Source organism: Schistocerca cancellata, chromosome 1, assembly GCF_023864275.1.
Source record: "Schistocerca cancellata isolate TAMUIC-IGC-003103 chromosome 1, iqSchCanc2.1, whole genome shotgun sequence".
Taxonomy (NCBI): domain Eukaryota; kingdom Metazoa; phylum Arthropoda; class Insecta; order Orthoptera; family Acrididae; genus Schistocerca; species Schistocerca cancellata.
In genome coordinates, this window is record NC_064626.1 from 559,769,880 (window position 1) to 559,784,641 (window position 14,762).

General features: G+C 46.3%; 1 protein-coding gene across 2 annotated transcripts in view; it reads right to left on the minus strand.

Annotated features, from left to right (window-relative positions):
* The window catches only part of LOC126180933 (uncharacterized), a 131,621-nt gene that overhangs the window by 93,496 nt on the left and 23,363 nt on the right, over nucleotides 1-14,762 (minus strand). For both annotated transcript variants that reach the window (XM_049924731.1, XM_049924732.1), the window contains exon 5: nucleotides 6,872-7,073. In XM_049924731.1, the coding sequence (XP_049780688.1) occupies nucleotides 6,872-7,073 (202 nt within the window). The remainder of the gene's footprint in view (nucleotides 1-6,871; nucleotides 7,074-14,762) is intronic.

Below are 14,762 nucleotides of genomic sequence, written 5' to 3' on the forward strand. Positions count from 1 at the left end.
GCTGTAGTAGATCGCAAAATCGTCCACAAAGAGGGAGCCCGAGACATCAGGAAGGAGACAATCCATAATTGAATTGATGGCAATGGCAAACAGTACAACACTCAGCACGGAGCCCTGGGGTACCCCGTTTTCTTGGGAGAAAGTACGGGAGAGAGTAGTGTTCACCCGCACCCTAAATGTGCGCTCTGCCATAAATTCGCGAAGAAAAAGGGGCAGCCGACCTCGAAAGCCCCAAGAGAACAGTGTGCGGAGGATACCTGTCCTCCAACAGGTATCGTATGCTCTCTCCAGATCAAAAAATATTGCTACTGTTTGGCGTTTCCGGAGAAAATTATTCATGATATAAGTGGAGAGAGCAACTAGATGGTCAACTGCAGAACGATGCTTTCGGAATCCGCATTGGGCAGGTGTTAAAAGACTGCGGGATTCCAGCCACCAAGCTAAACGGTAATTCACCATACACTCCAAAACCTTACAGACACTACTCGTGAGAGAAATGGGGCGATAGCTAGAGGGGAGATGTTTGTCCTTTCCAGGTTTCGGAACAGGAACGACGACAGCTTCCCGCCATCGTCGGGGAAAAGTACTGTCGGTCCAAATTCGATTATAAAGGCAAAGGAGGTAACGCAGACTATGGGTTGATAAATGCAGCAACATTTGGACGTGGATACCATCCGGTCCTGGGGCGGAGGAGTGAGAAGAAGAGAGTGCATGTTGGAGTTCCCGCATGGAGAAAACAGTATTGTAGCTTTCACGATTTGGAGAGGAGAAAGCAAGAGGTCGCGCTTCCGCTGCACGTTTCTTCGGGAGAAACGCTGGCGGGTAATTGGAAGAGCTCGAAATCTCAGCAAAGTGCTGACCCAATGAGTTAGAAATTGCGACGGGGTCCTCTAATGTATCATGCGCAACAGTGAGCCCAGAGACCGGGGAGAAACTAGGCGCGCCTGAGAACCGTCGAAGCCGACTCCAAACTTCGGAGGAGGGAGTGAAGGTGTTAAATGAGCTAATAAAGAATTTCCAGCTTGCCTTCTTGCTATCGCGGATGACGCGACGGCATCGCGCACGGAGCTGCTTATAGCGGATACAGTTGGCCAAAGTAGGAAGGTGACGGAAAATGCGAAGAGCACGTCGCCGCTCACGTGGTGCGTCACGGCATGCCTCGTTCCACCAAGGAACTGGGGGGCACCGGGGCAATTCGGAGGTGCGTGGTATTGAACGTTCCGCAGCTGTAAGAATAACGTCGGTAATATGGGTGACCTCATCGTCGACGCTGGGAAAGCGACGGTCATCGAATGTCGCTAGAGACAAAAAAAGTGTCCAATCGGCTTGGGCAAACTTCCAGCGTCGCGAGCACATATATGGCAGTTGAGGCTGCAGTCTGAGGACACATGGAAAGTGGTCACTCGAGTGTGTATCATCAAGGGCGAGCCATTCGAAGCGCCGAACTAGTGGAACAGTACCGACCGCAAGGTCCAAATGAGATAAATGAGATAAATTTGTCGTGGAGGCAGACAAAAATGTGGGGACCCCAGTGTTGAGGCAAACTAGATCCGCTTGGTGGAAAACGTCTAGCAATATGAAGCCACGTGGAAAAGGATGTGGAGATCCCCAAAGCGGGTGGTGGGCATTGAAGTCCCCAACCAGCAAATAGGGGGGTGGAAGCTGACCAAGAAGATGAAGGAGATCAGCTCGTGCCATTGGTGTGGACGATGGAATGTATACAGTACAAAGAGAGAACGTGTATCCGGAAAGGGAAAGACGGACGGCGACAGCTTGGAAGGAAGTGTTTAAGGGGATTGGGTGATAATGGAGAGTATCATGGAGAAGAATCATGAGTCCTCCATGGGCTGGAGAGCCTTCAACAGAGGGGAGATCATATCGGATGGACTGAAATGAGGGAGAACAAAGCGGTCATGGGGACGCAGCTTTGTTTCCTGAAGACAGAAGATGACCGGCGAGTAGGATCATAAGAGGATCGACAATTCATCCCTATTGGCTCAAATGCCGCGGATATTCCAGTGGATAATGGACATGGGGTGAACAGAAAATGGAGGAATGTGACCAAAGTTGCTGACAACTCAAAGACTGCTCGGAGCTAGCGACCGACAGCATGGAATGGCAGTCAGCCGAAGGCAGAAGATCCTGATCCATAGGTTGGTCTGGAGCAGCTCCTGCCACCAGCGATTGGCCGGTTGACCGGCCACCAGCAGTGCGCCTCGGCGACACAGAAGACGGCCGAGGGCGATTTCCGCCAGGTGGTGCTGTAGATGGGACACGTCTTGGCGGAGAAGGAGAGGAACTGGGTTTCTTTGTAGCCTTCTTAGAAGTATGATGTTTAGATGAAGGAGGAACCGATGGTTGGGAAGTTGCGGTACGTAAAAACTCTTCATGAGTATGCTCGTTTTTGGAAGGCTTGGTGTCTGACTTTTGGGCTCGAGATTTAGCAGAACCCGATGAAGGGTGAGCCATAGAGTGGGCAGGCGAAAGTGGTGGGGTTGAACGGGCGACCTTTGCGCTGGCCGATCTGACGACCGTGGCACTAAAGGTGAGGTCGCAAGTCTGCGTGGCCGCCTCCTTTGTTGGCCGAGGAGAAGCAAGGACAGTGCTGTATTTTCCTGTCTGAGGCACGGTGGGCTGGCGACTGGCGAATAATTTTGGAGCAGCAATGGTCGACACCTTTTCCTTCACTCTTATTTCCTGGATGAGCTTTTCGTCCTTAAAAACAGGGCAATCTCGAGAGGAAGCAGCGTGGTCACCCATACAGTTGATGCAGCGAGGGGATGGAGGTGGACAAGCACCCTCATGGGCATCCTTGCCACACGTAACACATTTGGCCGGATTGGAACAGGACTGGCTGGTGTGATTGAACCGCTGACACCGATAGCAACGCGTAGGGTTTGGGACATAAGGGCGAACGGAAATTATTTCATAGCCTGCTTTGATTTTCGATGGGAGTTGAACTTTGTCAAATGTCAAGAAGACAGTGCGGGTTGGAATGATGTTCGTGTCAACCCTTTTCATAACTCTATGAACAGCTGTTACGCCCTGGTCAGACAGGTAGTGCTGAATTTCTTCGTCAGACAATCCATCGAGGGAGCGTGTATGAACGACTCCACGCGAGGAATTTAAGGTACGGTGCGATTCCACCCGGACAGGGAAGGTGTGGAGCAGAGAAGTACGCAGCAATTTTTGTGCCTGGAGGGCACTAACTGTTTTTAACAACAAGGTGCCATTCCGTAATCTGGAACAAGACTTTACAGGACCTGCAATTGCGTTGACACCTTTCTGAATAATGAAAGGGTTGACCGTGGAGAAGTCGTGACCTTCGTCAGACCGAGAAACAACAAGGAACTGTGGCAACGATGGAAGAACTGTCTGTGGCTGAGACTCAGTGAACTTTCGTTTGTGAGCAGACATAGTGGAAGGTGAGGAAACCATTGCGGAAGAATCCCCCATGATTACCAGCGTCTCCGATGGCGCGCTCCTCCCTTGTGGGGGCCCTCACTGAGGGCACTCCCGCCTTAGGTGATTGTTCACACCTCAGGTCACACCTCCCGACAAACGGATGGAGGGACCAATCGGCACTTTCGGAAGGTATCAGCTCAGGTAATCACCCCTCCCTGGGCATGGCCGTTACCAGGGGGTACGTACGTGTCCTACCTGTCTACCCGGGGCGGGGAATTACGCGTTAACCCGTCACCGGCTACGCATGGAAGTGCGTGGGTCGGCCTTCAGACACACACAGGGAGGAAAAAAGAGAAAGGGAAAGGAAAGAAGAGGGGTCTCCAACGCCGCAGCGGAGAAAAGTGCAGAGAGAAGCGGGAAGGAAAAGAGAAGGACAGAGGAAGGACGAAGACTTGCAAGTATAGAAAGCAAGGAATTTGTAACAGTTGAGAGCGTCCGTCTCCGGACGTAGGCACAAACCATACTCCCAGAGGGGGAGAAAGGGTAGGAAAGAGCCAGAGTTGAGGGGGGGGGGGGGGGGGGGGGGGCAAAGATGGGGGATGGGGAAGGATGTGGAAAGGGAAGGTATGCAGCCCGGAAAGGAAGGAAGGCCACATCAGCTCGGGGTCCCGTGCTCGCTACGCACGTATCCACAAAAGAGTTGTGGACCCCCTGGGGGGGCCGCAGAGCTTGTAGATAGCGATGGTGTGGGTGCCAGCGTAATTTCCTTGGTATTAGGGGTTTTCTTTTTGGATTTCTCTCATTGCTCCTTGGGTTTCCCTGGCTGGGAGGACTTCACTGCCTCAGTCTCGTGGACTGAGAATGAGCATGAAGTCCTACAACCAGCTGCTTTTGGGCTCTTCAGCCACTGGTGGGTGTCTTCTTTCCCACTAGATGAAACATGGGAAAGGAGTGACCCAAGGGACCCCTTTCTAGCGAGAGAAGCCAAAGAAGCTTCTCCGGCTTAGAAGTGGTGACGGATGTCCCCGATGGTTGGGGGGGGGGGGGGGGGGGGGGGGGGAGAGGGTTGCTCCTGAAGTAGGTGGAACAGGAGCAACAGGGAGGGAAATGCTCCCCACCATCTAGGGTGCAGGTGTGGTCTTCCAGCTAGGAGAGGTGACCTGGGATGGCGGAGCTTGTGGTGCCAGAACTGTTGTAGCAGTGGCATAAGACAATGTCATATGTACAGGACGCAGGCATTCAAATTTTCTCTTAGCCTCAGTGTAGGTCAATCGGTCCAGGGTCTTTTACTCCACGATTTTCCTTTCTTTCTGGAGAATACTGCAGTCTGGCGAGCAAGGCGAATGGTGCTCTCCGCAGTTGACACAGATAGGAGGCATGGTACATGAAGTATTGGGACGTGACGGGCATCCGCAATCTCGACATGTGACACTGGAAGTACAGTGGGAAGACATGGCCAAACTTCCAGCACTTAAAGCACCGCATCAAGGGAGGAACATAGGGCTTTACATCACAGTGGTAGACCATCACCTTGGCCTTCTCGGGCAATGTATCACTCTTGAAGGCCAAGATGAAGGCACCAGTAGCAACCTGATTATCCCTTGGGTCCCAGTGTACATGCCGGATGAAATGTACTTCTTGCCGCTCTAAATCGGCATCAGCTCATTGTCATACTGCAAAAGAAGGTCCCTGTGAAATATAATACCCTGGACCATATTTAAGCTCTTATGGGGTGTGATGGTTACAGAAAGTTCCCCCAGATTGTCACAAGTTAGTAACGTCCGTAATTGGGCAGAGGATGCCGTTTTGATCAAGACTGACCCAGATCTCGTTTTGGACAATCCCTCCACCTCCCCAAGGTATTCCTGCCTGTCTTCAGAGGCGACTAAAAGGAGTCTCACATGTTTTGGCCTTTGTGATGGTCCCGTGTAGGGTTTGACTTCCATTTTCCCAAAATTTTCCCGAAGAGCGAGCCAATTAGGGAAGGGCGCCTTACTTGGTGCATCATGTCCATCATGTGCCGAGACCAATCGCATCCTTTGTCACTGTGAATCTGCACTTCTGTTCATTCTCCAACTGTTGGGTGAGGTGACCCTCCTGGGTGCATAATTTTCTATCAAGTATCATTTTCTACACTGATGATGATAATGGACTTTTTTTCTTGGTTGATCCTGATATCCAGCAAGGTAGCCAGTCCGTTATGTTGGAGCCACCATGTACCCTGTTGGTTGTATCCTCCTGACTACACAGGGATTGCTCTGCTGATGCCTGCACTGTTAACCTCCCACAAATGCCAAGGGGTAGATGCCCATCCCTCAGGGGCATCGGGACTCCCGGCAATGGCCATCCTGCCAGGTGGCCTTTGCTGTGGCTGGGTGGCACCTGTGGGGAGGGCCCCTGGTCGGAGTGGGTGGCATCAGGGTGGATGACATGCAATGAAGCGTAGTCCATCATCTCTTGCTGGTGGTGAAACACCAGCAGTCTCTAAGCATTCATAAGCTCAATTCAATGCACAGAAGTACAACCCCAAATTGTCCCCTTGCCACACCATGGGAGGATGTCAGGCTAAGGATGGCAGCGGATCTTATTTGCCCCGGTACCTTGTATGTTCGAGAGCTAATGGTGAATCTTTCTTGACAATGAAGCCTCAGTTCCTTGTTGATCATTTAGAGGAGCTGGTAGAGCACTTGCCCGCGAAAGGCAAAGGTCCCTAGTTCAAGTCTCGGTCCGGAACACAGTTTTAATCTGCCAGGAAGTTTCATATCAGCACACACTCTGCTGCAGAGTGAAAATATCATTCTGGAATCCACCTCCTGTACAAGTCAATAAGAATGGGTTGCACAGAATGGACTCCCTAATTGTTCCAGCTTGTCTTGCAATTTATCATTTTTCTGAAATGAAAGATCTCAGTGGAAAAAAGATACCTTGCGTGATGTTAACACTATTAGGGGAACAACGGTGACTGGAATGTCTCCCACATTATCATACTTTTGAAGTGACAGTAATTGGGTAGTAGCTGATCATTAATCAGTAGATAACAAATTTTTATCTGTAAACTTACTTCAATGTGTCCCACAAAGAATAATAGTTTTATTACTATCTAGGAATCTTCATCAGTTTTAGGGCACTTCAAAAAATGGATAAATTATTTAGTTCTTTTTCTCCAAGCATTTCTCTTGTCCCACCTTCTAAAATAGAATTGTTAACCCCAATAAGTGCTCAAGGGTACCACATTCACAAACCACATCCACACTAAAGAATTGTATGTGCATTAAGGAGCTTATTGAACTGTAGGAAACTGCAGTCATCAGTAAGGAAAACTTCGAATTCAACTGCTGAATAAAGGAACTCACTCTTTCCAACTCAAAGTTTCGGGTTACACCACACATTTTACGTGGGCAGTTGAAGAATCTGCATCTTAAGCATACATTCCAGTTTCCAATAGAATGTATAACAAAGTACTCACGCTGCTTGAGTGCCATGTTCTTGAGGTAGAGTTCGCAGAGACGAGCGAGAGGTTGCAGGCCTGGCAGAGCGTGGGTGGCGACAGCACACTGGCGTGCAGTGCCCTCTGCCAGATTCGCTGGGAGGCACTCTGAATACAGGTAGTGTAACACAGTGCCCAATACATCCTCTGGAAGACCAGCCAATTGACGCCCCCAATCCACCTGTGCAAGCACAAGTTTTAACAGGTATTCCATTGAAGCATTTGTGGTAATCTTCTTTCTAAATTGCAAAAACATACTTATTATGGTCACAAAATAATTCAGAGAATGATTTCAAAATCAGGTTTATTACTTTCCACTGTCAGTTTTTTATTTTATTTTTTCCCATCTTTTGAACAGTTCCTGGATGACCTTCCCGCACCTATCCCATCACTACTAAAAATTATCACCTTATCTCTCCCTTGTATATATGAAGGAAGATTAGAGAGAAATGTATTGTCAACAGTGAGGTCATTAGGGACAGAGTACAATAAATGATTACAAAAGTACATATAAGGAAATCAACTGTGCCCTCTTCAAAGGAACCATCCTGACATTTACCTGGAGCAATTTAGAGAAGTTTCTATAAACTTAAATCTGAATAACCATTGTCCTCCTAAATGCAGGTCCAGTGTGCTAACCAATGTGCCACCTCACTCAGTGTCTTTTTCTAAATATGAAAATTTCATCACTTTGTGTGTAAGTATATTGCCATATTCCAACTAATTAGTCAGGTCTTTTATCTAACTCCTACATTATAGTTTTCTTTTTGGCTAATATTCCCTCACCAGATACCCAAGTGCACAATTTTAGAGACAAATTTTTAATTTTGCAATAGACAAGATAAACATCAGAGTCTAACTCTAAATCTGACAGTTTTAAAATGTCACCAAGTTTCAACCTCTTATTTCATTTCCACTTTATATTGGCAAGAACCACACAAATATATACACATAGTTATTATTTTCTTCCAATCTGTATATTATTCCATGAAATACATAAAAATTTAATTATAGGGGGAAAAACTGACAACTGCATTCCAGAGCACTGTGCATTTAATGGCTATTTCAAATACAACTAACAAGCACCATAAAAAACGTAACCAAAGTTTTCTAGTCACTGTCTACATATTTGGTTGGTTAGTGGGTTAAAAGGTTAAACAGCAAGCTACATCAGACCTCTGTCAATAGATAGGTCATCTGGAGTCGCAGACATCCATCTAGAGTCAGCGATGGCAGCCAAAAATTTGCTCAAATTATGAAAGCATGCAGGAGAGGTTAAATCAAGGCACTGAAAGCAATACTGACACCAGAGCTGAGAAAAAATTTAGAGAGAGATTGGACCAGTAAGCAGGTCAGAAGCAGACCAAGGCTCTCCCAGGGCTCGTCTTTGGCAAGAGAAGGCTCACCTGCTTCTGACTCTCGGACTAAAACGGGGACTAAAACGGTAACAGAGGAAAGAAAGGCCGTGCCAGCTGATTCATAATAGTAAATGAGAGGAAGCTAAAAATGTAATGAATATCATATGGCCTGACAATAATAAAATAAGGTGAGACAAATTAGATCAGCAAGTGGGTGGTGCCAGAAGAGTGTCCGTATGGACTCTGTATGTGGCAGGGGTCATCCCTCCCATAGTCATCCCACTCCTGATCCACTATAAAGTGTTACAGAGCAGACCACCACCACCACTCACTGGAGTGTTAACCCTAAAACACAATAAATGGTGTGACAGAATAAGCGGTTAACCGCATCTGAAAATGGGGTGACTAATGCAGCCGGCAAAGGATGGTCAAAGTCTCCAGAGCCAGCATGCGACAGAAGCCACCCCTACCCCAACTACCTTGCCCTGGATCAAAACTAGTTCAAAACATTACATCGGAGAATAAAAACCACTTTCACAGAGAAAAGATATAACCAGTTCAACTGTCCGCCAATATTAGAGGCAGAGAATACGGAAGATCATGGTTCGCATGGAGACCCAGAAGGAGGGGTATTACACCTAGAGACCACAGTCCGAGAGACTCTTCAAGCGCAATGCAGTGGCGGCTCATTATATAAAATAATACTAAAAGTTAATCCAATATGACTGATGAAAGGGCAACACAGGACAGTGGAATCCTTCCACGAGGAATAGAATGAGGATCACCATGCAGCAGTAGTCTCCTGGATAATGCAGAGGTTATTAGAGGAGGCAGTAGCCTGCCAGATGATGTTTCAACTGTGGGTGAGTTGTTACTGACAAAGACCCTGAGTAGATGGAGTCTTTGAGTAACATTAAGATTTTGGATTGCCTGATTAAAAGTCAGAGTCTGGGACTATATCATGTGATGAGTGAAGAGCTTGAAGGAGATCCCACTCGATGAAAAGTCGCAAATGATAGGGGGATGTCTCCATCTTGTCTCATGTGTTCAGAAGCTACAGTGTGTAAACTTTTAGATGCCAGACCTCTCCCTAGACCTGAATCGGTAGAAGTCGGTAAACGTCGGGAGGCTTCGGTAGGCACGCAGTTTCGACTGCTGCCAACATTACGTAGCTGACTGTGTTGTACAAGGTAGCCATTTTCGTCTGCTTCATTATTGTTTTGCGCTGTACTGTTCTGCGTGTTTTTATTGTGCAGTTGTGCTAAACATTATCAAAATGAGTGAAGAGGCAGTTGCTGGCCCATCTCGGGAGTCGCCAATAACCCTACCGGTAGGCTTACAGTTAGAAGGAAACCAATATTAAGTAGCAATGCTCGCAAAATTATATTGCGTGTGACTGAATGCTGCGAAAGGGAAAGGGAGCAGAAAAAATTGCTTCACCCCATTTACAAATCTCATGATTTCAGTTTTGTTTACGAACAACATTTAAAGCGAGTTTTACTTCCAAGCCTTTTGTTTGCTTTTGTGTAAGCATGACACGCAATTTGTAGTGCCAGTATTGCAACTGGTAGGCGTGTCTTGTCCCCCCCCACCAACGACTCCTCTCCCCTCACCAGCCAATGTTTGCTTCCTCCTCTCTCCGCACTCCCCTCACAACTCTGCCATCTTACAGTTAACACACTGTAGATGCATAAGAAGAGGATGCCAGTACTGTTGCAAAGTGACCTGCAAGGTGTTTAGCAAGAACAGATGCATCAGTAGAAATACAACCATAAAGGAGGGAACTTGGAACATTTGTTGATCTGTGGCAACCCAGCAGGCTATGGAGCTTGGTCCACCTCGGATAAAGATGCATACATTCGGAAGGAGGGGATGTAGCACTCCCAGCATTCTTTCTTACTGCGTTTAATTAGACAGTGAGGCTTAGTATGAAGCTGCTTGAAAGTTATGAGAGTTGTCTGACAGATACTCTTGAGACATTACGGGGCCCTTCGATGATCTACACAACTGTTGCAATGTCTTTAGTCCACAAAGCACCATTCGGGGTGCAGGTGGGCAGCCTGCAGATAGACAAATAGTACTTACTGTGAGGGATCATGTACGAAATGTCTCCTACAACCTTGTCAATACTATCTGACAGATGATGGAAATGAGGGAAGAGGTGTATAACAGTCAGTTGACTCTTCAAACAACTCAATGTGAATGGTGACAACGTATGACACAATCATCAGAAAGTGATCAGTGCCACGAATATCATCGTAGAATGACCATTCTAGTGAAGCCAAAGTTTCAGGGAAGATACTGTAAGGTTGATGGCCAAATCAGCACCATGGATGGCAATGAAGTGGGGATGGATACAATCACTGAGGAGAGAGATCAAGATTGGAGAGAAGCTGGTTGATCAGAAGGCCCCTGTCAGACAACATGCTACTTCCCCACATGGAGTGAAGCACAATGAAATCCCCAACCAGGAGGAAAGGGGAGGGGGAGGGGGCAAGGAAAGTTGTTGGACTGAAGTGATCATCTCAAGGTATTTAAATGCCATGCCTCATGGTAAAGAAAGGTTACAAATGACTGCTTCCACTGCACTATGGAGGAAAATCCACTCACTGATGACATCTGTACAAACCAATAGACAGACCCCTCCAGATGCTCTTATGAGCAATGCATTTCTGACAGAACACATAGTAACTTCAAAGATATGGAGAATGGTCATCAGTGAGATGTGTTTCTTGGTGAGCAACACAGGTCACAGAACAGGATGAAATTAGTTGTTTTACAATGAAGCGCCAAAGAAACTGATAAATGCATGCATATTCAAATACAGGCAGAAAAACAGTACTGCGGTCGGCAGCACCTATATAAGACAACAGGCGTCTGGCGCAGTTCTTAGATTGGTTACTGCTGCTACAATGGCAGGTTATCAAGATTTAAGTGAGTTTAAAAGGGACACGAGCGATGGGACACAGCACATCCGAGGTAGCAATGAAGTGGGGAATTTCCTGTACGACCATTTGACGAGTGTGCTGTGAATATCAGGAATCCAGTAAAACATGAAAACTCTGACATCACTGTGGCTGGAAAAAGAACCTGCAAGAACAGAACAAACGATGACTGAAGAGAATCGTTCAACGTGACGGAAGTGCAACCCTTCCACAAATTGCTGCAGATTTCAATGCTGGGCCATCAACAAGTGTCATTGTACAAACCATTCAATGAAACATCACCGATATGGGCTTTTGGAGCCGAAGGCCAGTCGCATGCCCTATGATTGCACAACACGAAGCTTTACACTTCACCAGGGCCTGTCAACACTGACATTGGACTGTTGATGACTGGATAGATGTTTCCTGGTTGGACAAGTCTTGTGTCAAATTGTATCAAGTGGATGGACGTGTACATGCATGGAAACCACCTCATGAATCCATGGGCCCTGTATGTCACCAGGGGACTGATCAAGCTGGTGGAGGCTCTGTAATGGTGTGGGGCATGTGCAGTTGGAGTGATATGGGATCCCTGATACATCTAGATACAACTCTGACAGGTGACACATATGTAAGCATCCTGCCTTATTACCTGCATCCATGCATGTCCTTTGTGCATTCTGACAGACTTGGGCTATTCCATCAGGACAATGTGACACCCCACATGTCCAGAATTTCTACATAGTGGTTCAGGAACACTCTTCTGAGCTTAAAAACTTCCACTGGCCACCAAACTCCCCAGACATAAACATTATTGAGCATATCTGAGATGCCTCGCAACGTGCTGTTCTCAAGAGATCTCCACCCCCTCGCACTCTTACGGATTTATGGACAGCCTTGCAGGATACATGGTGTCAGTTTCCACCAGCACTCCTTTAGACTTTAGTTGAACCCATGCCATGTCATGTTGGGTACTTCTGCATGCTTGCGGGGGCCCTACACAATATTAGGCACGTGTAACAGTTTCTTTGGCTCTGCAGTTTAGTTCTCACAGGTGACAGTAATACATATTGAGTTCCATTGAATTATATCATCATGGGCGTTCTGATTAAGTGTGGAGGGGTCAGGTAAACAGGTCATGTCCCAAGACAAACAGAGGTGAGAGTGGAAAAAATATAAACTAACACCAGTTCAGAGTCCGTGTGGGAGGAACAGGAATCTCTGAGGACACCCTAGTAGCCTTCTTCCAAGATTTTACTCTCTCTCTTTCACTGCTTCTGTCTGTCAATATTCTTGTAATAGCTTATCCAGTGTGGGTGTAGCAGAGAAAATGGAGAGAGCACTTCTGAACAGGTTTCCTGAGGGGAGTTCCTGGAAGGGAACCCTGTCACTATTTGACAATGGAGGACGATACTGCTTCTCTGGCCAGGAGCAGGGCATTGTTCCTGAATATGGTACTGCAGGAACCATGAGATGAGAGGGCTTATGACCCCCACAGTCGTCTAATTTATCTGCATTACTACTGGAAGTTGATGTTGAGTAAGTATACCAGGTACTGCCAATGTTTTGGCCACGGTAGTGGTAAAAGTCAATACCCTTCACACGATATTATCAATCATAAAAGTTTCAAAATATGAGAGGTAATTGGAGATCTCCCTGGATGTCACTTTCTTTAAAGCACATTTCGAAGATTGGGCAGGATGACTGATCCCACAATTGACACAGACACATGGCAGTGGACAGGGCTGTCACGAAGTGGCCAGGAACAGTCTCCACAAATTGGGTCACATGAATACTGGGAAACATATGCCTGATATGTTGGTGTTTAGATCATCACACTTGGAGTGGGAAATACAGTTTCACATCACAGCCATAAAGCAAGATTTTGATCTTCTCTTGAAATGAATCCTCCCACCCCCACCCCCACCCCCCACCCTCGAAAGTAGGGACAAATATTACAGTATCAACCTTGTCGTCTGGCAGGCTTGTGACATACGAAGTGTATTCATCACTTTATCAAATGTTTGCATGATTCTTCATCCACCTGCAGCATTAGGTTGTGGTGAAAATTAAACCTTGCACCACCTTTAGGTTCTTATGAGTTATGAGGTACATCATCAAGTTGTTTACAAGTCAATAATGCCCAGGATTTGGTGGGAACTGCACCTTAATTAAGGACCCTCCGTCTGCTCAGGCATGAACTAGAAAAATACAATAGTATGTGGCTGCATTCCTCCCTGGTGTGCCAAGGTGGAAAAATTCCTGTGTTTGGAACAATTGGCACTAAATTGCAATCTATGGAAGAGATTGCCAGGGCCTTATGATCATAGCTGATAACTTCAGTCTTTTCATACCACCAGATACCCACCATGATCCTGCTTGCTCTCAGTGCCAGCTCTCCCCATGGATGCCACAAAGCAGTGATGGGAGACCCAGTGCTCCCAACTGACAGGCACCTATTCATTGGCATGTACAGGAAAGTGACAGCTCAGGCATTTATAGTGCGATCTCTGCATTGTCAGGGGTCTACTACTTTGTGGGTACATCACAAAACCCCATATGGACTGGCTACCATGCTGGATGTTTGGTAATCTTTCTCTAATGGCTTCTAATTCCATACAAAGTTTTGAAAAGGTGGAGGTCAAACCCAAATGTGGGGACTGAACTTATGTTAATCAAAATATACAATGCAAAATAAGAGACAAAGTGGGAGAAGTCATAACATATATCATACAAGCGAGCTAAGTTGTCAGCAGAGAATCAGTCCTAGAAAACAAGTCTGAGAAAAGATCCTCTGAGAATAAAATTGCATCAAGGGGAAGGAAGAAGTACTGCAGTAGCTTGGGGACCTAACCTCATCACACAAATACCAAGAAGAGAGTTGCGAGCCTCCTGAGAGGAAGTTTGCAGTACTTGAAAATTCTTAAGCAAAAATGCACTTAACATATCATTCCCAAATTCCTAGTTTTGAAAAACATGAAGACTGTTTAGTAGGCAACTCACTTGGAACTGAGATTGAATTTTACCTTTCTCTCTCAGCTCAGGCACGAACTGAATTTACTGATTTCTTGTTAGAACTTCACTAACAGCATCTGAAAGTAGATAAAGTGGGTCTTTGGTGAAACTGTGTAAATGAATTTTGAGTGTCCACAGAGCACTACTTACTGCTTGTAGAAACAAAGGAGGAAACAGAAGAAGAGCTGACAAATTATAATTGATACTCTGCTGCCAGGTTGTAATCCATGAACAACTCACTGAAATTCGGAATGATCTTATGAGTATACATGACGCTAAGTGCCCAAGACAACTTAGCCAACTTGACAAACAAGTGGTACAACAACATCATAATTATTTGTATGAAGGTTGCTAAGTGAAGTCCACATGCTGGAATATACTGAAAGTACCCAGGTGAACAGGAATTTAAAATCCATTTGAATGTGGTGGTGATGTCAACAAGGTAAGTATCCAGACTGATTATGCATGACATAAAATTGAATTGCATGAATATTTCTAAGCAGTGCAACCCTTATCAGTTTTTGAGGCACTGTTGTAGACATGGTAAAATGTGAATAAGTTACAGCCCACCCT